Source organism: Bos taurus, chromosome 2 (assembly GCF_002263795.3).
Source record: "Bos taurus isolate L1 Dominette 01449 registration number 42190680 breed Hereford chromosome 2, ARS-UCD2.0, whole genome shotgun sequence".
NCBI lineage: Eukaryota > Metazoa > Chordata > Mammalia > Artiodactyla > Bovidae > Bos > Bos taurus.
In genome coordinates, this window is record NC_037329.1 from 47,522,664 (window position 1) to 47,550,269 (window position 27,606).

General features: G+C 40.5%; 1 protein-coding gene and 1 non-coding gene across 4 annotated transcripts in view; both read right to left on the reverse strand.

Annotated features, from left to right (window-relative positions):
* The window catches only part of EPC2 (enhancer of polycomb homolog 2), a 127,297-nt gene extending 102,466 nt beyond the window's left edge, over positions 1–24,831 (reverse strand). For 2 of the 3 annotated variants that reach the window (XM_024976769.2, XM_024976767.2), the window contains exon 1: positions 24,421–24,831. In XM_024976769.2, coding sequence (XP_024832537.1) covers positions 24,421–24,573 — 153 coding nt within the window. In that variant the 5' untranslated portion in view covers positions 24,574–24,831. The remainder of the gene's footprint in view (positions 1–24,420) is intronic. The other variant, NM_001192242.2, reaches the window with a different exon arrangement.
* On the reverse strand, positions 18,397–18,503 carry LOC112443690 (U6 spliceosomal RNA). Its single transcript, XR_003032098.1, has one exon. It is a non-coding gene; the product is annotated as a U6 spliceosomal RNA (small nuclear RNA).
* Positions 24,832–27,606: the final 2,775 nt, after the last annotated feature.

Genomic DNA, 27,606 nt, shown 5'->3' on the forward strand with positions numbered 1-27,606 from the left:
GTGACACATCAATGTGGCTTGGTCTTAAATATTCACACAATGATGAGAGAATGAGTAGTAACACAAAAAATTTGAAACAGCAAGCAAAATAAATGATGGATATCTGGCTTTAAAAAGCACACCTGATATTCAGTTATCTATTAACAGTCAACAGCTGATAATATTTTGCATTCCTTGAACACTGAGTAACCAATACAGAAAATTTAAAGATAACTATATATGAAAATACCCCAAAATTATATCACTGGTTATGAAAACAAGAATATTAGGGGGGTTAAATGCTAACAAATGGACCCATTTACCAGAAAAATTACACAAAAAGAAAATGAGTATCTCTCATCCACAAGAAATTGTGCCAAACCCAAGAGCTCTATGCTAGAAAAATGCTTGGAAAGCAATTCCTCCTGAAACTACCAAATCTGAAATTGCCAACAGGCACAACACTTCATTGCCTTAAGTATTAATAGGTCACCAGGAAGCAATCATGTGAAGGTAGCAGAACATGTCACATTTATCAATATTATGTGTCAAGACTTTTATAAACCTTCTATCTCCCAGCCGCATTTGAGAATTTCATATAGGTGTCAAAGCCCTCAAGAGGTTATAGCAAAAAAAAAAAAAAAAGGGCGGGGGGGGGGGGAGTTAGAGGGGGGGATGGAGTGCTTGAGAACTACTGCTCTAAACCAGAGTTCTCAAGTTCTAAATGTGCATCTGAATTACCTAAGGATCTACTCAAAATGCATATTTTGATTCAACAGGCTGTAGGATGAAACATGAAACATTAACAAGCTCTGAGATAAACATAACACCAAATCCACAGACCAAACTTTGAGTAACAAGGTCCCAAACTAAGTAGACATCTCATAAAAGGTACCTGTGTGGTATATAACCACTCTGGCAAAGATTTTTTTAAGTTATACTTTTTAAATTTACTGACTATAAAGCCATTTCACCCCTAGATATTAATTACCCAAAACGAAAGCAGATGTATACACACAAATGCTCATAGCAGCCTTATTTGTCAAGGCCAAAATTCAATCAACAGGTGAATGGATAAACCCATGGTATGTACATAAACTGAAACATTATTCCACAATAAAAAGGAATGAATAATTATACACGCTAAAATATGAACCTCAATACAACTATGCTGAATAAAAGAAGCCAGACCAAAAGAGAAAATACACTGTATGATCTCATTTATGTGAAAGTCTACAAAACACAACCACTAATCTATACTGATAGAAAACTATCAGTATTTGGGGAGAGAGGCTTATAAAGAGGTATGAGGAAACAACTACTGGAGGTGATAAATATGTTCGTTATCTTGACAGTAGTAATAGTTTCACAGAGTAAAACTATACATGTTAAGTATGTGCAGTTATGTGTCAATTATACCTCAACAGACCTATTTTTTAAAGACATCTGCCAAATACGAAATTATGGCTAAAATAATATCACTACATGTAACATAGACAAATTTTAATTTTTTGAAAATTACATGTAATACTGTAATACTCCAACTTAAAACAAAAAATATATATCTGCTCTTTGTCCCCATTCCTGGCAGAGTTCCTAAAACTCTTGGAACTTCCTTAGTGATGAGATTGATAAAAGTGTCTCAATATTCTTAACGAATCCCTCTCAACCATGTCTGGTTAATGTTAACTGACACGTGGAAAGCACCTAAGGATGGGAGCTGGTTGCCAGGAGGACCGGGATCACATGATTAGAGGACTGGAACTTTCAGTCCACCCCCACCACCTCTGGGAAGGGGAGAGCAGTTGCAGAATGCTGATCATCAATGGCCAATAATCTAATCAACTGTATCTATGTAACTGAAGCCTCCATTTAAAAAAATCCAAAAGGCCAGTGTTCAGAGAGCTTCCAGGCTGGCACACATGTGGAGGTGCTGGGAGAGTGGCACTCTCAGGGAACACAGGGATGCCATGCCCCTTTCCCCACACCCTGCCCTGTGCATCTCCTATCTGGCTTCTGGTGTCAGAATTGAGTTGAATTTTAACACATTCCACTGGTGTCAGACAATTACTTGGTATAGGGGGAAAAACCCACACTTCTCAATAAATGTTAGTATCACATATACACAACCATATGCCTATACTAAGAGTAAGAAACCTTGCCCTTTGGGAAGTGGGAGGTGGAAGGTGACTCAGAGGGCTCTTTAGGATCTTCTCAGTTCCAAATAACCACTGAAAATATGTACTAGAGAGTAGCTAAGAAATTCAGTGGTGATCCAGTGAGAGAATACAACCTACAAAAAGAAATCTTCGTCTGTACAATACACCTTCAATTTTGCTAACTGCATTAATAAATCTGGTCTTGCAGAACACAAAATTACAGTAGACACGGTTTGTGCGTCTCTCTCCCACCAAAGTCACTCAGCAGCCATCGTCTCCTAAGATGTGCGCTACCACCCACCAAGTTGGTCAATGGCCCCACCTTACTCCAACCACAGTAAACTGGATCAGGCTAGATCTCTGACTGGGAACTAGGCCAATATTTTATCTCCTTTAAAGTCAGAAATGAGAATGAATTACTACTCTTGACCAGAGATGGCTGCTTAAGTAGAAATAAATTTAGAAGCTATGGGATGGCCACCTTTGACCAGAAGGAGGCCAAATCTCTCTAATCCCCTTTACAGAAAAAAATAAATAAATAAAAACATTTTAAAAGAATAATATCCTATTACTAAATAATCGATAATTTTTAGATCTAAAGGGAAAATCACATTTTTTTCCTATTGGAAAATCCATGAAAAATCATTTGAAAATATTCAATCCTCATGACAGAAATGCTGGAGATTTTTATATATTTTTATGTATTAGGTATAATTTATATTCTATTATAAATACCTATTTTGTTTTCTACATCTGTAAGTCAATCCTGAATAATGTACATCTGATTTAATGAAAAAACACTGGAGACATTCACATTTGTTTTGTCAGAAACAAAATAAAGACGCCCATCATTTCCACAACTACTTAACATGGAAATGAAGGTTATTTTGGCATACAATTAGAGGTATACTATTTGGAAAAGCAGAGGTAAAACGATCTCTATAAGCAAGTGATGTGGTATCTATAGCTCAACAACCCAACACAATCTATTAAAAAACAAGCTGCTGCTGTTTAGTTGCTAATTTGTGTCTCACTCTTTTGCAACAAGTATCAACAATTAAATAACTTAATAAAGTCACAGGATAGAATATTAACATATAGAAGCCAATAACTCTTCAAAATAAAAATAACAAATTACAAGGTTTAATACAAAAGGAGATGACATTTACAAAAGCAATCAGAGAGATAAGATTCCTAGAAATAAGCTTAACCAAAATGCATAAAACCAATACAAGAAAAATGTTCCTGAATGATACAGTCAAATAGACTTCAACAAGTGAAACAAACCATGTTCGGGGATAAGAAGTCAATATCACAAAGATGTCAATTCTGTATAAGCTAATTTTAAAATGTATGGTGAAATTCCAATAAAAACATTTTTTTCCTGGAGCCAGAGAAAATAATTATAAATTCACATGGAAAAATAAATAAGCAACAATGGTAAGAAAACTCTGAAAAAAAAAGAGAGCGATAAGAATGGGAGAAGTAAACCAAAACTGAAAAAGACACATGCACCCCAATGTTCACTCTACCCCAATATTTACAATAGCTAGGACTAGGAAGCAGCCTAGATGTCCGTCAGCAAATAAATGGGTAAGTAAGTTGTGGTACATGGACACAATTACTCAGCTATAAAAAGGAATGCATTTGAGTCAGTTCTAATGAGGTGGATGAACCTAGAGCCTATTATACAGAGTGAATAAGTCAGAAAGAGAAAGACAAATACTGTATACTAATGCATGTATATGGAATCTAGAAAGATGGTACCGACAATCCCATGTACAGGGCAGCAAAGGAGACACAGACATAAAGAACAGACTTTTGGACTCAGTGGGAGAAGGAGAGGATGGGGTGATTTGAGAGAAAAGCACTGAAACACACACATTATCACATGTAAAACAGATAACCAGTTTAATGCAAGCAGAGGGCACCATGGCCGGTGCTCTGTGACAGTCGAGAGGGGTGGGGGGATGGAGGTGGGAGGGGACACTGTACACTTACAGCTGAGTCATACTGATGTGTAGCAAAACCAAGACGATACTATAACTATCCTCCAATTAAAATAAATAATTTTTTTAAATGAGAAGTGACTAGCCCTATCAGATTATTTTTTAAATGTTAAAAATATAAAGATAAAATGCCTAAGAAAATTCAAATATGAGGAAAGTCAGAACTCAATCTAAGGAGAAAACATAATTTCTTAAAAGAAAAAAATGGTGTTTGGACAATTAGATATACCTTTTTTGATGGAAAAAAATGGATCTACAGAATGAGTACCATACTGTACTATATTAATGTCCTAACTGTAAAACAAGAACAACTTAGGCAACTCTTAACTATGCCATTGTTTCTAAACACAATTCCACTGCAACAGAGGCCAACAATACATTGTACTTTAGTGCTTAAAACACAGACCCTTCCTTAAATTCAATATTTATATTCTTCAATAACATGTTTCCATCTAAAAACTGTAAAAATCAATGAAGAAAATTCTGCATTTCACAACAGTATAAACTCAGTATCGGGCTTTTAAAATACCTCCTTAAACATCTCAGAATATTTAGAACTCTGTGATTCATATAAAATTAAGATTACCAATGGAAAAAAAAAACCTATTATCTACTAAAAACAGATTCTTAATCTTTTCTAAGTCATTTAATCCATTAATAATATAATGATTGGACAGAAAGAGGAGACATACATATAAAACTGTGGTTAAAAAAAATCAGTAAGTTCATGGACCCCATTAAGTCTATCTAGGTCCCAGATATATTAGTTAAGAAACCCTGATATAAAATTGAGACTTGACTGAAATCTCTCAATTCACAATGCATCGAAATTGTTTTTACTGTCACAAATCTGCTGAAAGCACACCATTAGAAATCACTTTTCCAGCGCACTGGCCTCATCACTATCTTTGTCTCTAGTCGACTGTCACTGCCACCACCACCCACATGCTGCCCTCCACAATCCATCTGACAACAATGATCTTTCACAAACATAAGCCTGATGATGTATCTCCAAAAGCCGAATGCCCTATCACCAAGATTAAACACTATGTCCTCTAAAATAAGACAGAGAGAAAAACAGTATGTGTGTGTACATGGAGAGAGTTTAACATAACTTACAACATCACTACATAAATAGTAAATAATATATAACCCCTGTTGCTAAATTACAGCAGTGTTTTTCAAACTGGGTTGAACCCCCAGTAATGAAATCAATATAACAAAACAGAAATGAAAAGGAGAAGAAATATATATGCATAGCCAATTCTCATTATTCACAAATTCCATGTCTGCAAATTCACCTACTTGTTAAAATTTATCTGTGACCCTAAAACCAACACTTTGAGTACTTCCCACTGATCCATAAGTTTCCAACTGAGGTCAAACAAGGCAATGTTCTGATTTCCTGTTTCAGATCTCATACTGTAAACAAGTGTCCTTTTAATGTTATATTTAGTGTCATACTTTTCACATTTTTGTGGGTTTTTTTAATCATATCATTGTTTATGCCCCTCCCCCAAAGTATAGTGAAATGCTGTCTAATGTTTCTGAGCAAAAGAAGGCTATGATGTGCCTTACAGAGAAAGTATACGTGTTAGACAAGTTTCACTCAGGCATGAGCTACAGTACTGCTGGCTGAATTCAATGTCAATGAAGCAACAACAGGTAAAAGTATCTTTAACAGAAACATATATAACAAGGTTATGGATTAATTGCTTTATGGCAGAGAGCGAAGAAGAACTAAAGAGCCTCTTGACAATGAAAGAGTGAAAAAGTTGGCTTAAAACTCAACATTCAGAAAACTAAGATCATGGCATCCAGTCCCACCACTTCATGGCAAATAGATGGGGAAACAATGGAAACAGTGACAGACTTTATTTTGGGGGGCTCCAAAATCACTGCAGATGATTGCAGCCATGAAATTAAGATGCTTGCTCCTTGGAAGAAAAATTAGACCAACCCAGACAGCATAATGAAAGAGCAGAGACATTACTTCGCCAACAAAGGTCCGTCTAGTCAAAGCTATGGTTTTTCCAGTTGTCACGTATGGATGTGAGAGTCGGGACTATAAAGAAAGCTGAGTGCCAAACAATTGATGCTTTTGAACTGTAGTACTGGAAAAGATACTCTTGAGAGTCCCTTGCTAGGAGATCCAACCAGTTCAACCTAAAGGAAATCAGTCCTGAATACTCATTGGAAGGACTGACGCTGAAGCTAAAATTCCAATACTTTGACTACCTGATGGGAAGAGCTGACTCATTTGAAAAGACCCTGATGCTGGGAAAGACTGGAGGTGAGAGAAGGGGATGACAGAGGATGAGATGGTTGGATGGCATCACCAACTCAATGGACATGAGTTTGAGTAAATTCCGGGAGTTGGGATGGACAGGGAAGCCTGGCATGTTGCAGTCTATGGGGTTGCGTAGAGTTGGACATGGCTGAGCAACTGAACTGAACTGAAATACTATGACCAGGGGCCCAAGTGGGCCTAATCCTGTGTTTCCTCTAAGAGCAATGGTTCGGTATTCACTACTAATTGTTCATGGCAACTTAATAGAACTACTGCAAAAAAAATGGAACCTAATTGCATATTAGTATGTATGTGTGTGTCAAGCTGCACTTTATTTTGGGTACAAACACATTGAGTTACAGCCTAAAAAGTTTGAAAGCCAATGAACAAGAACACAGGAGAAGAAACCGTGAAAGGAGTGGTACAATGGCACGGCAGACAGGCAGAGATCATGGGCACAAGTACTAACCCTTTTTTCCTATCTAGAATCAGAATCAGCCATGAATTGTGATTTGATTGGTAAACTCAGGGGAAAGCCTAGACATGTATTTTACAAAAGCATCCCAGATAATGGGACATGTGGCCAAGATGAGAGCCACTATTCTCCCTTCTAAACTGACGGTTCTCCCTGGACAAGCAGTATTAGGATCACCTAGGAATTGTTAATAATGTAAATTCCCTGAGCCCCATGGCACACTGACTGAATCCTATTACTCTGGGAATGGAGCCCAGTTGATTAGTGGCCCAGGTGATTCTGAAGCATGCCAAAGTTTGAGAATCACTGACCTAAATCTTTTTTTTTCTTTTGAGGTATTCTGAAAGCCCTGATGATGCTAAAGGATAACTGCTGCTGCTGCTGCTAAGTCGCTTCAGTCACGTCCGACTCTGTGTGACCCCAGAGACGGCCTCCCACCAGGTTCCCCTGTCCCTGGGATTCTCCAGGAAAGAACACTGGAGTAGGTTTCCATTTCCTTCTCCGATGCATGAAAGTGAAAAGTGAAAGCAAAGTCGCTCAGTTGTGTCTGACTCCTAGAGACCCCATGGACTGCAGCCTATCAGGTTCCTCTGTCCATGGATTCTCCAGGCAAGAGTACTGGAGTGGGGTACCACTGCCTTCTCCATCACATATACTACTCCAATTCAAAGGATGTCCCCTTGTGACACAAATTTCTACAGTATCATTTTTATCTTCCACATAGCACACTAACCCTCATATGAAGTTATCTGTGTACTCTTTTCTGTGGGACAACAAGCTGAAGACAGGTAATAAACATATCTCATCCCTTTCTGTATGTCAAGTACAATGCAAACGTTTATTCTCTCAGCAAATATTTAGTGAGCAACAACCATATGCCATTCACTGTACCAGATGATCGACACAAAGGTAGCACAGACACTGTTCCTGTGTTCTTAGAGCTATTTTACTGAATGAATAAACATTACAGACATCTACAGTCCAAGTCTGACAGAAGACAGAGTGTATGGAAGGCCCATCTTACCAAAGCGCTATCTGAAATAAGACAGCTTTGTTAAAAGGGATACCGTACTGATGCTCTTCTGACCCAGGATGCTATTTAAAACTAAAAATAATTGTTACAGAAAATACACACTGACAAGTCACTTAATCAACAGTCAATCTGACTTTAATACATTTTACATATAGGAAAATAAAAGTCCTACTATGAACAATGCAATGCTTACTAACAAAGCAAATTCCCACATGGGATATGAAGTTAAGGTTTGATAACCAAACTTCAACAGAAAACTACAATATGCCAATTCTCAATTCTTCCAAGATTTTAAAGGGAAGAAACTTAAAATCAAAATTACCTGACTTTATGACTCTAGATTAAGAAATTAACACTAAAGTCACGTATTACTCACTTACAAAATGAATACAAGAGAAAAACTTGTCCACTTTACCAAGTAAAAAGCATTTGTTTATTTCTAAGTGTACACACATGATGCTACAAATAAGCTGCCTCAATGGAGTGTCTGGCGGAGAAGACAACCCACTCCAATGGCACCCCACTCCAGTACTCTTGCCTGGAAAATCCCATGGATGAGGGAGCCTGGAAGGCTGTAGTCCATGGGCTCGCGAAGAGTAGGACACGACTGAGCAACTTCACTTTCACTTTTCACTTTCATGCACTGGAGAAGGAAATAGCAACCCACTCCAGTGTTCTTGCCTGGAGAATCCCAGGGACAGGGGAGTCTGGTGGGCTGCCATCTGTGGGGTCGCACAGAATCGGACACAACTGAAGCGACTTAGCAGCAACAGCAGCAGCAGCAGCATGGAGTGTCTGGAGTTGCAGGAAAGGACATTTAATTTTTATGCATATTATATTTGGCTATTAGGTTTTTACTTTAAATCATGTGGGCCAATTACTTTTCAACTTAAAAAAGCTAGATGATGTCTTAAACATGAAAAAAACTCCGTTTATAGGAGCATTCCCTTTACAATAATGGGGATAAAATCTGTAGCCTGACTGTGTATTTGGGACAAGTATGATAGAGGAATGCAACTGCCATTCAGGCTACAGAAACTCCTGAGGGGTTCTGAACCTCAGGTCATTGATCCCCAAAACATCTAAAGAAAGAATTGAGGGGGTCCATGAACTTGGGTGAGAAAATAAATCATTTCTCTAATTCATTAACTAACAAATTTAACATTTTCTTCAATTATTAACAATAGGTAACAGATCACAGTAGTACTGGTAATACTTGTGACTTAGCAAAACCCAACAGACATGATAAATATTTTCATTGTCATATTACAGAGGTTACATTTACTAAAATACTTAGGATTATTTAAGATAATCCTAAGATAATCAGACTCAACTCTAGATCCCTATTATGTTAATAAGGAATGCAAATTAAAACTTTTTAATATTTTGATAACTTATTTCAATATAACTAGTTTATGCATTTAGAACATTATTCTGAAGAGTTTCAACAGACTGCCAAAGGAGTTCAAGTCACCAAATAAAAAAAGGAGCAGCCTTGATATAACGGTTCTCAATTCAATTGCAACAGTTCTCACTGAAAAAATTTGAGGGAGGGAACTATCCCAGTTTGGAATGCTACCAGAAATCAGTGGGCAGGAGATTGATGAAACAACTATCCTGGCGTGCATGGACAGTTCATATAACCAACTACGAACTGAAGATCAAAAATGTCACAGTTTATAGCAACATCTCAAAGATCAAATAAGTGGCAAGATTACCCTCTTCAGTTCAGTCGCTCAGTCGTGTCCGACTTTTTGCGACCCCATGAATCGCAGCACACCAGGCCTCCCTGTCCATCACCAACTCCCGGAGTTCACCCCAACTCACGTCCATTGAGTCGGTGATGCCATCCAGCCATCTCATCCTCTCTCATCCCCTTCTCCTCCTGCCCCCAATCCCTCCCAGCATCAGAGTCTTTTCCAACGAGTCAACTCTTCGCATGAGGTGGCCAAAGTATTGGAGTTTCAGCTTTAGCATCAGTCCTTCCAAAGAATACCCAGGACTGATCTGCTTTAGAATGGACTGGTTGGATCTCCTTGCAGTCCAAGGGACTCTCAAGAGTCTTCTCCAACAGCACAGTTCAAAAGCATCAATGCTTCAGAGCTCAGCTTTCTTCATAGTCCAACTCTCACATCCATACATGGCCACAGGAAAAACCATAGCCTTGACTAGAAGGACCTTTGTTGGCAAAGTAATGTCTCTGCTTTTGAATACGCTATCTAGGCTGGTCATAGCTTTCCTTCCAAGGAGCAAGCGTCTTTTAATTTCATGGCTGCAATCATCATCTGCAGTGATTTTGGAGCCCCAAAAAATAAAGTCTGACACTGTTTCCACTGTTTCCCCATCTATTTCCCATGAAGTGATGGGACCAAATGCCATATCTTCGTTTTCTGAGCGTTGAGCTTTAAGTCAACCTTTTCACTCTCCTCTTTCACTTTCATCAAGAGGCTTTTTAGTTCCTCTTCACTTTCTGCCATAAGGGTGGTGTCATCTGCATATCTGAGGTTATTGATATTTCTCCCAGCAATCTTGATTCCAGCTTGTGCTTCCTCCAGCCCAGCGTTTCTCATGATGTACTCTGCATAGAAGTTAAATAAACAGGGTGACAATACACAGCCTTGACATACTCCTTTTCCTATTTGGAACCAGTCTGTTGTTCCATGTCCAGTTCTAACTGTTGCTTCCTGACCTGCATACAGGTTTCTCAACAAGCAGGTCAGGTGGTCTGGTATTCCCATCTCTTGAACAATTTTCCACAGTTTATTGTGATCCACACAGTCAAAGGCTTTGGCACAGTCAATAAAGCAGAAATAGATGTTTTTCTGGAACTCTCTTGCTTTTTCCATGATCCAGCGGATGTTGGTAATTTGGTCTCTGGTTTCTCTGCCTTTTCTAAAACCAGCTTGAACATCTGGAAGTTCACAGTTCACATACTGCTGAAGCCTGGCTTGGAAATTTTTGAGCATTATTTTACTAGCATGTGAGATGAGTGCAGTTGTGCGGTAGTTTAAGCATTCTTTGGCATTGCCTTTCTTTGGGATTGGAATGAAAACTGACCTTTTCCAGTCCTGTGGCCACTGCTGAGTTTTCCAAATTTGCTGGCATATTGAGTGCAGCACTTTCACAGCATCATCTTTCAGGATTTGAAAGAGCTCAACTGGAATTCCATCACCTCCACTAGCTTTGTTCGTGGTGATGCTTTCTAAGGCCCACTTGACTTCACATTCCGGGATGTTTGGCTCTAGGTGAGTGATCACACCATCGTGATTATCTGGGTTGTGGTAATCTTTTCTGTATAGTTCTTCTGTGTATTCTTGCCACCTCTTCTTAATATCTTTTGCTTCTGTTAAGTCCATACCATTTCTGTCCTTTATCGAGCCCATCTTTGCATGAAATGTTCCCTTGGTATCTCTAATTTTCTTGAAGAGATCTCTAGCCTTTCCCATACTGTTGTTTTCCTCGATTTCTTTGCATTGATCACTGAGGAAGGCTTTCTTATCTCTTCTTGCTGTTCTTTAGAACTCTGCATTCAGATGCTTATATCTTTCCTTTTCTCCTTTGCTTTTCACTTCTCTTCTTTTCACAGCTATTTGTAAGGCCTCCCAGACAGCCATTTTGCTTTTTTGCATTTCTTTTCCATAGGGATGGTCTTGATCCCTGCCTCTGGTACAATGTCACGAACCTCCGTCCATAGTTCATCAGGCACTCGATCTATCAGATCTAGGCCCTTAAATCTATTTCTCACTTCCACTGTATAATCATAAGGGATTTGATTTAGGTCATACCTGAATGGTCTAGTGGTTTTCCCTACTTTCTTCCATTTAAGTCTGAATTTGGCAATAAGGAGTTCATGATCTGAGCCACAGTCAGTTCCCGGTCTTGTTTTTGCTGACCCTCTTCATTACCCTGCTTTCCAAAGTTTCCAAACAGGTGTTCACACCAGGGTTCACTGGTCTATTGGAACGTCTTTCTTCATTCATTTCTCCAGTGTACACCACCCACTGAACAATTTTCATCGCTAAACTCTCTTTTCCTCTATGACTAATATGTCTAAAATAAAAATCACTTCTAAAAACAAATACAGTATTTCACTATCAACTATTTACGATTCAATTATTACTGAGAATTAATTGAAGATTTAGTTTTCTTGGCTGCTAATCTTTAGTCTTTCATTTTTTAATTGGATTACTAATGCTCTGCCAGGAAACAAAGATAGAAGGAGCAAAATATATGTATCAACTTGCTAATGTTTCAAAGCTATAAAAATTTATTTAAATGGCAGGAGAAGAAAAGTGAAACTATGCCACACAGTAACTGCATGGAGATACTCTGAATATTTTACACTTCTATATTCCTTCACACTTATTATGTTGTATAACTGGAAATTATTATTAATAATTAAAAATACAGTCACCTGTATGAGACACTGACTTTAAGTTTTTCCAAAAAGTTCATCTTTTAAATTACCTTTTGAGATACTTCTCATTAACATATGAAGAAAAGTGGCTTAAAGAGATAATTTATCTTGCCTAGAGGAAAGTGACAGAAGCCAAAACTGAAACCTATATCACTATTTCAAAGTTCCAATAACTTTATCAAATTAGCTGTACAATTTAGGGCTGGCTGCTTGCTGACTCCCCAGCTTACAACCTTATATCCTTCTGCCAACAACAACAAAAGAGGAGGTAAGAAAGCCAGAAGCAAAGATATGGATGTGAGTTAAGACAGTGAGCTTGGCTGACTCTTGGACTCTGCGTTCCTCAGACTGCACAGTAAAACTGACCAGAAAACAGAAACATAAAGTAATCCTAAAGGAAATCAACCCTGAATATTCATTGGAAGGACTGATGCTGAAGCTTCAATACTTTGGCCACCTGATTGGAAGAGCCAACTCACTAGAAAAGACCCTGATGCTAAGGAATGACCGAGGGCAGGAGAAGAAGGGACAGCAGAGGATGAGATGGTTGGATGGCACCAATGACTCAACGGACTTGAGTCTGAGCAAACTCCTGGAGATAGTGAAGGACAGGGAAGCCTGGTGTGTTGCAGTCCATGAGGTTGCAAAGAGTCAGACCTGACTGAGCGACTGAACAACAACAAAACAAATATAAGGAAATGGTACTAGGGAGAATTTGGAAGTGACTGACCTCTTTCTCCAATATTAATCACACAAAGAACAGTACTGAATAATAAAGTAGTCTGAACTTCTGTTCCATTTTTGCCTGTAGACAATAATTAAGAGTCGGTTTTAAGATAATCAAATAAGTATACTGGACCTTCTGTTATCCAGTCTGTACCCTCTGCACTGGCCTGCTCCATGGCTCATTTCTACCTACCATCCTCTGCTCCTCAGGCTGTCTCCTATGCTTCCATTACCATTTCTCTACTTCAGCTCTACTTAAAATGAAATAAGATGCCAGCTGTTTATTCAGTAATACAATCAAACTCAATCCCAGAGGTCAAGATCACAGTCAATGTCTGTATTACAAACTTTCTATCACTTAAGTGTCTGAGAAGGCACTCAGCCTGTGCTGAATAAAACAAAGAAATGATAACATCCTTAGAGGATCTGGTCTACTTGAGAAAATAAATGTCCATTCTCTCACATGTACTCACTCTGTTTATACATACATCCATATCCATACATACAGACCAAGTGAAAAACATGGTACTGAGAAGTTAAAATAAACTTGTGTTATGTGGACGGAGGAGACTGGTGGGCTACAGTCCATGGGGTCACGAAGAGTCAGACACGACTGAGCAACTTCACTTTCACTTTTCACTTTCATGCATTGGGCAAGGAAATGGCAACCCACTCCAGTGTTCTTGCCTGGAGAATCCTAGGGATGGGGGAGCCTGGTGGGCTGCCATCTATGGGGTCGCACAGAGTCGGACACGACTGAAGCGACTTAGAAGCAGCAGCATGAAGCAAAAAGTATACTCATATTCAGAACATTTACAGCAATGAGTAAGAGAAGTAAATCGAGTGAAAGAAAATCTCATGAAAGCAAGGAAACACATCATACCGCAAACAGAGTAGATTGCTCTCTTGATCTCTAGGAAAAAAAACAGTACAAGACAGTGGATATGTAACTGATCCTCCTTAAAAAAAGAAAAAAAGAAAGAAATCTAAACCAAATCGACAGCATAGCATTAACGTTAAAGAATTAAATCTTACCCGTTAATATCTTCCTAATATTCAATCTCTCATCTGTTAGTTCTTTTCATATGATTTACCTTCTGTATGATATGCCCAGTAGGTAGATGTGTGAATTCACAGATGCAAGAAATTTTTATAGCTAAAGGAACTTTAAAGATCACTCAGTTCAATTCTATTTCACAAATGAGGAAACTAAGGGCTTAGGAAGGTTAAATAATTTATTCAAAGTCATAGAAAATTTCATCCCTTACTACACTGAAAATTAGTAATTGTAAAGGATTTGCTTTCTTTAAAAGGATTTTGGAGACTTCTTTTATAGTCCTTCATTCAACTTTCATTTAAAAAAGTGTAATGCAAAACATTTCCATCTCATTAAAACACCTTTGAAGTTTGCAAAAACACAACCAAGTATACACATTCATATATCCATCAGTAGCACATCTCTCAGGGCAGCTTCCTAGCTAAGCTTCATCCTCAGGGGGCGAGCCCCTGACTGCACTTGTATACTAACTTCCCCTGTTCCTTGACTTAGAGGACACCCGACTCATTTGAGAAGACCCTGATGCTGGGAAAGACTGAAGATGGAGGAGAAGGGGACGACAGAGAATGAGATGGTTGGATGGCATCACTGACTCAACGGACATGGGTTTGAGTAAACTCCGGGAGTTGGTGATGGACAGGGAGGCCTGGCGTCTGCAGTCCATGGGGTTGCAAAGAGTCGGACATGACTGAGCAACTGAACTGAACTGATCCAAGCTAAATCAATAATAATCCTCTATCTCAGGAATCTGGAGCATTTTGCTTTTGTTTGTTCCTTTTGCGTAACACTGTGAAACTTTACTACAATGTGGTTAAACACAATACTCGAGCACATTCAAGTCATCTTCTGACAGATGAACTGAGCATTTATTTCAACAATTTCTTTAGTGTAACTTTATAAAATTCTTGCCTTCAAAAGTGACACTAATCTTGATATTTGTTAAAAACTCTGACATAAGATAACCACATCTCAACAGAGAGAGATTTAGGAGATTATCCTAATGCCTATCCTCAGAACCCCTAATCAGAGAATTGTTCACTGTCTTCATCCCTTATTCCTGGTATTTCCCCCAAAGTCTATCCTCTGGATTACAGCTGTGCAAGGAACCTGGAGTTGAAAAGCTAAAAGAAATATAATACAGATGATAATAATAGATAATATTTATTGAACATTTGCTGCATGTCTCAAACTATCCCAAGCACACTACAATTCATCTTCCCAACAACTCCATGAAATTTTATAGATGAAATTATTCTGCCTGAGGACTCAAACCCATAGTCCGGCTCCAGAATACATGCACTTAACCACTACCCTTCGGTGGCGGTTGTGTAGTTGCTAAATCGTGTCCAAATCTTGCGAACCCATGGCTATAGTCCACCAGGTTCCCCTTTCCACGGGATTTCCCAGGCAAGAATACTGGAGTGGGTTGACATTTCCATCTCCAGAGGATGTTCCTGACCCAGGGATCAAACCCAGATCTGCACTGTAGGCAATCTCCTGTAACAGACACATATTCTTTTGAACCACCAGGGAAGCCCACACTACTTCTCAAAAATTTGATAATTACTAGAATTGAGTTATATTAATGTCACCCAGGATTCCCTGACAGCTCAGTTGATAAAGAATACGCCTCCAATGCAGGAGACCCGGGTTCAATTCCTAGGTTGGGAAGACCCGCTGGAGAAGGGAAAGGCTACCCACTCCAGTATTCTTGCCTGGAGAATTCCACGGACTATATAGTCCATGGGGGTTGCAAAGAGTTGGACACAACTAAGCGACGTCCACTTTCACTTTCTTTCACTTTCAATGTCACTTGCTGCTGAAGGGCACACAGCTGCCCTGGTTCCTGGTGGGCCAAGCGTTGACTGTTCAACCCTTCCGTGTTGTCTATGAAACAACCCCAGGAACCTTAAAGAAATAAAATTTGGCTTCCATTACTTGAAATCAACCTAATGGTCCTACCTGTCAAATATTTTTAGGCCTCTTTTCAAAAAAAGGAATGTGTTTACGAAAGGCATTCTCCACCAAGTTTCTTTCATAACATCATTCCCTGAGACAAAATGACTCCTCCATGCCCATGGGCTAATAAACGATAGAGAAGAACAGATGTAATGAACCTTAGATATGATCTAGTTTTCAACCCACTCATTTTACAGATGGAGCAATGGTAAAGATAAAAACCCTGGAGTCAATCACCCAAAGGGCACAAGTTTTAATACTGGCTCTCTCGTGTTCTGGTATAGGTGGGGGAAGCTGCTTAATTTATGAAGCTTCAGTCTCTTGTGGAAAAGAGATAATGGCACCGACACATCCTACCATTATAATGAGCTCTAAATAACCAACTGTTTAATAAAATGCCTGGCACATACTCAACACACTTGCTAACGTACACTCAATAAATGGTAGCTGTGATGATAGTGATGATTGATGTGAGGCTCAGAGAAGGTGGGCACGTTTTCCCAAATGATATGGCCACTTAATAACAGAACCAAAACTAGAGAAAGACTTCATACTCACATAATACTTTATTCTACATCTTCCTACAAACTCTTGGACTTAGCATTTAAAACTATCTAAAATCTGCTATAACTCTACGGTTTCAAAAATCTAATCTCCATCCCAACTATTTTTCATTCATTCACCAAATATATACATAGCACTGTCCATGTTCTAAACACTTTCTAGATAAAGGAGGGAACAAAGGAAGGGAAAGAAAAGAAGTGAAAGCCATCCATATGTCCAAATGAAGGAGAAAGAGCTAAGAGAATAATGCACTCAGAAAAAAAACATACTGCTACCCTCCTGAAGCTTCTATCAGCAAGGGAAAAAGTATAAACAAGCATAGATTAAAAAAATATATATATATGGAAGAACCTTCCTTTAGTCTACTTAACCACAGAACTTGCTTTAGATATTCCTGTACTCAAGTATTTGCTTCAACTTACACTATACAACCAAACCTGACAGCCCAAATTGCTAAATTTCTCTCCAAGAAGCATTTTCTCTATATTCCAGCATTGGTTTACTCTTAATTCCTATTAACTATACTAACATTTCACTTTTTTTTTAACTCTTTTAAATGTCTCTTAGGGTGACTTTATGACTCATTCAAATTCCCTAAGGCAAGATCTGTATTGTATGTTTCTTTAAATCCTAACACTTTAGCACACAACAGTCCATACACTTCGAATATTCAGACCTGTTTAGTTATCCAATATCTTATTTAGATAAAACCTGGCACTTACACTATATCTGGCCAATATTTGCTTTTGCTGAAAAAATAAACATGTAATATTTTTACAATATCATCTACAAAATTGTATTTTATATTCGTGAACTCCCCTATTATGAAACATGAAATACATCAGTACCAAAAATGGTAGAAAAATGAATATACTCTGATCCTATCAATCAAAATATCACTTAAAATATTAAGATGACAAAAATTAGGCAACTAACATGTGGGTAGAAATGGCAATTCAAACCAGTCATGGTCTTGTTAAAAAAAATATAAGTGGATCACGTGCTTCATGTAGATTTTGGCTCACTCTGATGTGAGGAAGTATTTTACACAAAGCTACATACACCAATGAGAGGCATAATTAACACAATATAAACGCCAATACTGCAGCTACACTATGTGCAAAAAATTCTGTACTTAAAAGAATCCTTTGACTTAAGAGGAAATAAAAAGATTTCAGTTCAGTTCGGTCCCTCAGTCATGTCTGACTCTTTGCGACCCCATGAACCACAGCACGCCAGGCCTTCCTGTCCATCACCAACTCCCAGAGTTCACTCAAACTCATGTCCATCAAGTCAGTGATGCCATCCAACCATCTTATCCTGTCATCCTCTTCTCCTCCATAATCAGGGTCTTTTCCAATGAATCAGTTCTTCGCATCAAGGGGGTCAAAGTATTGGAGCTTCAGCATCAGTCCTTCCAGTGAGTATTCAGGACTAATTTCCTTTAGGATGAACTGGTTGGATCTCCTTGCAGTCCAAGGGACTCTCAAGAGTCTTCTCCAGCATGACAGTTCAAAAGCATCAATGCTTCAGCGCTCAGCTTTCTTTACAGTCCAACTCTCACATCCATACATGACTATTGGAAAGACCATAGCCTTGACTAAACGGACCTTTGTTGGCAAAGTAATGTCTCTGCTTTTTTTTTTTTTTTTTTAATTTTATTTTATTTTTAAACTTTACATAATTGTATTAGTTTTGCCAAATATCAAAATGAATCTGACACAGGTAAAAAATATGGAACGCTTCAAGAATTTGCGTGTCATCCTTGCGCAGGGGCCATGCTAATCTTCTCTGTATCGTTCCAATTTTAGTATATGTGCTGCCGAAGCGAGCACTGTCTCTGCTTTTTAATATGCTGTCTAGGTTGGTCGTAACTTTCCTTCCAAGGAGTAAGTGTCTTTTAATTTCATGGCTGCAATCACCATCTTCAGTGATTTTGGAGCCCCCAAAAATAAAGTCAGCACTGTTTCCACTGTTTCCCCATCTATTTCCCATGAAGTGATGGGACCAGATGCCATGATCTTGGTTTTCTGAATGTTGAGTTTTAAGCCAACTTTTTCACTCTCCACTTTCATTTTCATCAAGAGGCTCTCTAGTTCTTCTTCGCTTTCTGCCATAAGTGTAGTGTCATCTGCATATCTGACGTTATTGATATTTCTCCCAGCAAACTTGATTCCAGCTTGTGCTTCTTCCAGCCTGGCATTTCTCATGATGTACTCTGCATAGAAATTAAATAAGCAGGGTGACAATATACAGTCTTGATATACTCCTTTCCCGATATGGAACCAGTCTGTTGTTCCATGTCCAGTTCTAACTGTTGCTTCTTGACCTACATATAGATTTCTCAAGAGGCAGGTCAGGTGGTCTGGTATTCCCATCTCTTGAACAATTTTCCAGTTTGTTGTAATCCACACAGTCAAAGGCTTTGGCATAGTCAATAAAGCAGAAATAGATGTTTTTCTGGAACTCTCTTGCTTTTTCGATGATCCATTGGATGTCGGCAATTTGATCTGTGGTTCCTCTGCCTTTTCTAACTCCAGCTTGAACATCTGGAAGTTCACGGTTCACGTACTGTTAAAGCTTGGCTTGGAGAATTTTGACCATTACTTTGCTAGCATGTGAGATGAGTACAATTGTGCGGTAGTTTGAGCATTTTTTGGCACTGCTTTTGTTTGGGATTAGAATAAAAACTGACTTTTTCCAGTCCTGTGGCCACTGCTGAGTTTTCCAAATTTGCTGGTATACTGAGTGCAGCACTCTCATAGCATTATCTTTCAGGATTTGAAATAGCTCAACTGGAATTCCATCACCTCTACTAGCTTTGTTCTCAGTGATGCTTCCTGAGGCCCACTTGACTTCTCATTCCAGGATGTCTAGCTCTAGGTGAGTGATTACGCCATTGTGATTATCTGGATCATGGAGATCTTTTTTGTACAGTTCTTCTGTGTATTCTTGCCACCTCTTCTTAATATCTTCTGCTTCTGTTAGGTCCATACCATCTCTGTCCTTTATTGAGCCCATCTTTGCATGAAATGTTACCTTGGTATCTCTAATTTTCTCGAAGAGATCTCTAGTCTTTTCCATTCTATTGTTTTCCTCTGTTTCTTTGCACTGATCCTGGAGGAAGGCTTTCTTATCTCTCCTTGTTATTCCTTGGAACTCTGAATTCAAATGGGTATATCTTTCCTTTTCTCCTTTGCCTTTCGCTTCTCTTCTTTTCACAGCTATTTGTAAGGCCTCCTCAGACAACCATTTTGCCTTTTTGCATTTCTTTTTCTTGGGGATGGTCTTGATCCCTGTCTCCTGTACAATGTCACGATCCTCCATCCATAGTTCTTCAGGCACTCTATCAGATCTATCCCTTGAATGATACACAGTTTCAAAGTAAGAAACCAAAAGGAGTATTTGGAAGAATAACAAATTCCGCTAATGAATTATACACACCCAGAGCTCCTGTTCAGCTCTTGCTATAGAAACAGAAGCTCATCCAACACTCAACAAGCATACATTTATCAAGTATATATTACATACTAAGGCGAAGTTTCGGGCAACTGGAGTATATTAATGAACAAAATATGCAAAGATCCTTGGCCTTACAAAGGTTGCAACTGCTTAGGAGAAAATCTAAATAATAGAATAGTTTGTGACAACTTTCTTACATGCTTAAGATACCACAAACACACAAACATAATGGTGCCAATACAGGGAGAAAAAAGTTAACAGATTTCTAAGAAAAAAAAAGTGGGGGGTGGGGTGGGGGTGGGGAATGGGAAAGGCCTACAGCAAAAGTTAAGTGATGAAAAACTGTGTTTCTTAATAATATTCCAATAAAATCAGTATCACCTTTTAAAGTTCCCTGTAATTACAAAAAGCAAAAATTATTCACAGAAACTGTAATGAACTTAATAACAGTTCAGAAGATAATTCAGGGTTCTATAAGAAGTCAATATGAAGCACCGTGGTTATGAGAATGGGCTTTTGTAACATTAAGTAGTTTGAATTCTAGTCTTGCCAGTTATCAGCAGTGAGACCTTCAGGGCTGTTACAAGGATTAAATGAAAACCAAAAACTAGAAATAACTCAAATATACAGCAATAGATAGATGAATGAATATATTACACCATATCAATTCACTGAAATACTACTCCATATTCAGTAAGTGAGCTAATACACACAACAGGAATGAAGCTTTAATGCATCACACTGAGCAGAAGAAGCCAAACACAAGAAAACATATGACTGCATTTACATGAAATTCTCAAAAAGGCAAAACTAACCAGCAGTGAAAGAAAGCTCAGAACTACTAAAGGGACAGAATTCCACAGGAGCAAAAGGGTACTTTTAGGATAATTGATATATTCCTATATCTTGATTGTGATGATGCTTCCATGGGTGCACACACTTGTTGAAATTCAATTGAACCCTATGCCTTAAATGGGTATGTTTTACTTTATACAGATTATATCTCAAAAAGGTGATTTTAAAGAGGATTAAATGAACCAACATATATAAAGTTCTCAGCATAGTAACTGTGGCTTAAGTATTCAAAAAATGGCAGCTATTGTTAAAATCAACTATCACTGTACAACACTCCTGGAAAGGTAGCAGAATATGAATCACCTAATCTTTCCAGTTGTTTAGATTCCAGGTAAACCTAAATTTACAGTATCTGACCTAGGCAAATGCCATGAGAAACACTACAGAAACTGAATTATAAAAGGACACCAACTGGGAGACCTTAGGCAAAAACAATGAGAATAAAAAAAGGGAAGAAAGCAAGTATGCCTCTATGTCCAAAGGAGCCGAGCTAAAAGAATGAATACAGTCAGCTATGACCGAATGCTCCAGGACCGAAGAACACCTAGACCACCTCACCTAGGTATTATTAAATGTAACTCAAAACTGAGTTAATAACTACACAAAGTTTAATGACATTCAAACAGCTAAATAGAGACAGTCCTTAACTTTAAGGCTGGGGGGTGTTAGGGTGTGGGGATAGCAGATCCATGAAGTTTATAAAGTGAAGTCAAAGGATACTACCAACCAAGCAGAAGAGGTCATACTACAGATGATGTAGAAATGCCAAGAAACAATTATAAATCCGAAAGCTGAGGTTTTCCTTGGGTTTTTAAAAAGAAGTTATGTGATTAAAAAGAACATACTTCTTAAAGGAACTAGTTCGAGTATTTTGATAACAGAAGTTGAAACACAAGTGAAACATTCACGAAATTGTTATTTTATTGTTGCTTGTATGGGCTTCCCAGGTGGCGCAGTAGCAAAGAATCCACCTGCTAATGCAGGAGACTCAGGAGATGCAGGTTCCATCACTGGGTTGAGAAGATCCCCTTGAGGAGGAAATGTCAACCCACTCCCATATTTCTGCCTGGGGAATTTATGGACAGAGGAGCCTGGGGGGCTACAGTCCATGGAGTCACAAAGAGTCAGATATAAGCACACATACTGACCATGATACATATGTACATACATACACACACACACACACATACACATTTAATGAACAAATAATTATGCTTAATAACATAAGTCCTATAAATAAGACCAGAAGAACTGAATTGGCTATTATTCATGAAAATACAAGTCTTCTGACCTATATTTTAATTTAAAAAAGAAAAAGAATGAGACAAGGTTGCCAACTGGTTATGGCAATGGATTGCTAAAGAAGAAAAAGAAAAAACATCCCAACTGGACATTCTGGGAAGCAAAAGACCCTAGACTTAAAATCTTAACTGTTAGGATTTGCTCAGTTTTTATTTTTAGAACTTTCACTTGTAACGTTAAAGAAGCAAAAAGGACAGGACAGAGTCAGAAGTCCTGAGTTTCAACTCTAGTTCTATCAGAAACTGGATTTCTTCTTCCCTAAAATCGGGCAGTTGAAGCAGATTACTGAAAATAATAAATATTAGCACCCATGCTCTAGATTGAAAATCACAAGCTTTATAGACAAGTTTAATAGTACAGGATCTTAAGGAGGTTTAGCATTTATTTTTAAGGCAGGAACTAAACTGCAAGTTTTCTTGTTAAATCAAGATAATACCAAGACCTATGCGACTAAGGGCCTAAAGCAATAATTAAGTATGTTGCTGATCACTATCTGCAAAAAGTAATATATCATCCAAGGGCTAACCATTCTAGAACAAGTTTCTTAACTCAAGTTCTTCCCAAACCAAAATAATAAGGTCCAAGTAAAAACATACAATACGGATACTCTAAGACTCATTAGCCACCAATTCTTTTCAGGAGATGACATTAATAGAAATGTAACTTAAAGTTCAATTAAATTAATTCTCATATATATTATAACTCCCTTAATTTTCTTTCCTATGGAAAATTGAGCTAAGCTAGAAACAAATTTTACGTAAAAACAGAAAGAATTTTCACATAAGACTTAGCTCTAAACCTTCAATATACATCTTGGGTTTTCATCTTATTTTTTTTTTTAAGTTGAATGTTCATCTGATATTGAGGACATACTCATTTTCTACAGAAAGCCCAGGCTTTCAAATAATCAAACACCGAGAAATGTGATTAAATCACAGCAGAAAGTAGTAACAGCAAGGTAATATAATGAGGTCACAACTCGAGCAGCCAATCAAAAGCATAAAAGCATTTCCTGCAATATTAATAGTCAAAAGAGAAAACCAATCACAGAAACCTTGGGCCTTCTTTTGACAGTCACAGAAGCAAGAGAACCAATCCACACACACTCGGAGTTGACAATAAGGCGGGACCACAGGTTCATTGAAGAAATTCTTGAGGGTGCAGTTACTATGAACTTCGCACGCAAGTAACACCACTCCAAGAGTCACCAACACTGTCAAGCCAGGTGAAATTCAACCGTATCCAAAATGTAGACCATCGGGGGGAAAGCATTTTTGCCCTAAACTGCTATTATTAAAAAAAAAAAAAATGCAGCTGTCACCTTGGATGCAGTAGGTCCTCAACTTCTAAAAGACGCCCCCGCCCCGTCCGCCAAGCCACGACAATTGTCGGGGACGCGACCCGAGGACAGCACATCCCCGGTCCCTTTCTAACACAGCGCATGGAGCGGGCGCTGTCCCCCCTAGGCAGGCAGAAACGACTAGCTCCGGCCACAGAGTTAGCCGGTCAGCGGCTTTCTAACGCTACATCCTGCTACTAGTCGCGGCCCCCGCCCTCTCCCGCCGCAGTGCTGCACCATCACCTCCATCCCTCTGCACGAACGAGGGCCGAAAAACGAGATTACCTTGCTAGGAGGAAGATGATGTTTGTTTTCAAAGCGCTTTACTTTCCGTAACTCATTTCAAAGAGAACCCAATACGAAACTAAAGCTAAAAGTGTGTGTGTCGGGGGGGGGGGGGCAATCTTCCCTAGCCAAAGGGTCCCTTGCCTAATAATTAATCCCACACCCGGGTGCGGGGGGGGGGGGGGGAGGTAAACAGAGGCCGTACGCCAAGTGCGGCCAGAACATCCCCTGCGCCATTCCCGGCCGCCGCTTACGGCAAGGCCCCCTTACGGCAGCGTAAGCGGCGCTGCGAGCTAATCACAACACTGGGACGCAACAACATGGCGGCCGCGGGCGGGTGCTGCGCCGGCCGAAAGGGTTTACGCTACTCCGCCGGCGTAGGGTCCCATGCGCTGGAGCGGCAGCGGCGCCCTCCAGCGAGCGTAAAGCGCTCTGTGAATGGCGAGGCCCGACTGACAAAGGGGAGGGGGGAGGAGAGAAGGGGGGGTAATAAACACTCGAGTCCCTACCGATTCCTCCTCTTTCTCCATCCCGGTGGGCATCTGGGGCACGGCCCGGTTGATGGAGACGCAGTCGTTGAGATCAGGCATGTCCTTGCCGCGGTAGATAGGCAGCGGTTTGGCGGCGTCCAGCGCCCGCGCTCGGAAGGAGAGTTTACTCATTGTCTCCCCGCCTCACAGGAACAGCCCGGGCGGCGGCGGCGGGGCGGGCGGGGAGGGGGGGAGGACTCCCGCCGCCTCCTCCACCTCCTTCCTCAGTGCAGCGCGGCCGGCCCGCTCCTCCTCCTCCTCCTCACTGCCCCCGGCCACAGCATGGGCGCCCACCCCGCCCGAAAACAGCCCCCCGCCGCCCGCGGCCGCTTCCACACACTAGATCCGCCGCTCGCCCGCCCGATCCGCTCCCTGCGCCATGGCCAACATGGCGGACATTACCACAGCGGCGGCGAGCGATCCCGGCAGCCCGCGCGAGAGCGCGCCCCCGCCGCGGGGACGCGCCTCGCCCTCTCCCTCCCTCCCTCCTTCCTCTCCCTTCCCCTCCCTCGCCTGCCCACCCACTCTCTCCGCTGCGCGGCCGGCCCGCGGGAGCGTGCTCAGGCTCCGGCCGCTCCGGAGAAAGGGGGTGGCGGCGACGGCCGCCCTCTGCTCGGCAGCCCGCGCTCTCGCCGTGTGGCAGGTGCCAGGTGCGCAAGTTAACCCGCGCCCCCTGAGCGTGCGCCTCTGCCTCCGCGGCCCCGACACCCCGCTCGCTGGGTACCCCGAGGAAGGCGCCGCGCAGAACAGCCGCACTGAGCAGCGGGATTATGCTGAAGCGGGAAGGGAAGATGTCAACAGGAGCCACAACTGCCCCACCGCGCCTGTACTTAGGAAGAGCTTATCTCTAAGGCGCCTCGAGCGCCGGATCATTCGCATTCTCCGATTCGTACAGCCCTGAGAAGTGTGAAAGGTTCATTTCTTCTCCCCACTCCGAGGGGCACAGACCTGCCGGGTCTCGCCCACCCGGAAAACTCACATGGCCCCAGTCCTGTTCCCTGCATCCTCTCTTCGGTACCTGACCGAAAGAGCTCTCCAAGGTAAGGCATCCTCGCTTTCGCAGGGAGGATGCTAACGCCTGCAGTGAGGGTTAACGTTTGAGACTGCCAGATGCAACAAGTGCACTTGAACCTGTCTCCCAAACTTCAGAGAATTATGTAGTGACGATAGATACTTCTAATTTCAAAACTAGAGTTCTTAAAAATTAACCTTATAAAATTTAACCAAGGCAGCACACATTTCCCAAGTGACAGGTCTGTGCAAAATATTGGTGCTGTGGAAGGCGCAAAGAAGTTTGAGATATAAAGTTCTTCGTGCAACTTTGACATTGATGGGATGGCAGAAAGGTTGGAAAGATGAATAACAATAAGAGATGTAAATAATTGAAGAGCAGGGCAACCAGAAAGCAAAATGAAGAATGGCAGTAAAAAAGAAAAGAAAAATTGATCACTTGAAGAAAACTATATAGGTGATGACACACGGCAGTAGACATGATTAATTACCAAATGAGTCGCACAAACCCTGATTGCCAGGAGAGTTCAGAGAAAGGAGACTTTTTAAGCCTGAACAGTTAGAGAAAGTTCTAAAGAGGAGAGAAAATCCAGCTGGCTCAAATAAGCACCAGCTATTGTTGACATCAGTCTCATTTAACTGAGTTCCTTGGTTAGACTTTAAGCATTACAGTTTTCCTACAAAATTCCTAGGAAGAGTGTAACATTTTGCCATTTTTTAATAATTGATAAATATCTTTCCTAACTCAGAGAAAGTAGATAGTTTGCAGACATCTAGAAGAGAAAAAATGGAGAAGGCAATGGCACCCCACTCCAGTACTCTTGCCTGGAAAATCCCATGGATGGAGGAGGAGCCTGGTAGGCTGCAGTCCATGGGCGCGAAGAGTAGGACACGACTGAGCGATTTCACTTTCACTTTTCACTTTCACGCATTGGAGAAGGAAATGGCAACCCACTCCAGTGTTCTTGCCTGGAGAATCCCAGGGACAGAGGAGCCTGGTGGGCTGCCCTCTTTGGGGTCGCACAGAGTCGGACACGACTGAAGTGACTTAGCAGCAGCAGCAGAAGAGAAAAAAAAACTTACTCCTAGTCATTTGTATGTGACATCAAAGCTCCATCTCTTCCTCCACTTTCTCTCAGATCATCTACTTACTCTCCTCTCTTTTTCCTGCCTGAACTCCTCCCTTTTCTCTCCACCTCCCCCTGGGAAGGCAAAATGGTGGATACAGATTGCCTGGCATAGTCTAATCCCTTCACCCAGCAAGAATTCAGGCATGCTCAGTGGGGTTTGAGGTTTTCCATCCACTTTGTTGCTGAAAACAGTGGAGGTTCAGTGACTCACTTCTTGTAAGTGATACCTTCCTCATCTTATGGGCATGTCCTGATCCAAGTGTTACCCTCTGGAACAGGTCAGTTCTCTGCAAGGAAGAACAAGATGTTACTGGGAGGAGGTCAGCATTGGAGTCAAGCCTGAGAAGGGTGAGGGGAAGCAATGGTTGAAGATATTAGTCACCCAGTCTTTTATCTGGCACATCTAACTTTCTTCTATACCCTATATTTATTGCTACTCTCAAAAAAGGAAATACTGAGTATCTATTGTATACCAGCCACTCTTCAGTTCAGTTCAGTCACTCAGTCATGTCCGACTCTTTGTGACCCCCTGAATTGCAGCACGCCAGGCCTCCCTATCCATCACCAACTCCCGGAGTTCACTCAAACTCATATCCATCGAGTCGGTGATGCCATCCAGCCATCTCATTCTCTGGCATCCCCTTCTCTTGCCCCCCATCCCTCAGATCATGAACTCCTTATTGCCAAATTCAGACTTAAATTGAAGAAAGTAGGGAAAACAACTAGACCAGCCACTCTAGGGGTACTTTATTACCTCAAATAATTGCACTTTAATTGAATCCCAGTTAATTTTCAATATAGCTCTCTGAAGAACCATTACAGTTTTACTAATAAGGAAACTGAGCCTCAAAAAGTTTGGCAAATTTCAACACTAATAACTTGCAGAAGTGGGTTCAAATCCAGGTCTAGCCTGACTTCAAAACTCCTGTTTTCTTAGCAGTGCCACCCTGTTATCCCAGCTCTTTGATACTGACTGTTCAAACATTCTAAAGTCGCTGATCCAAATTACTGAGACTTTCCAACC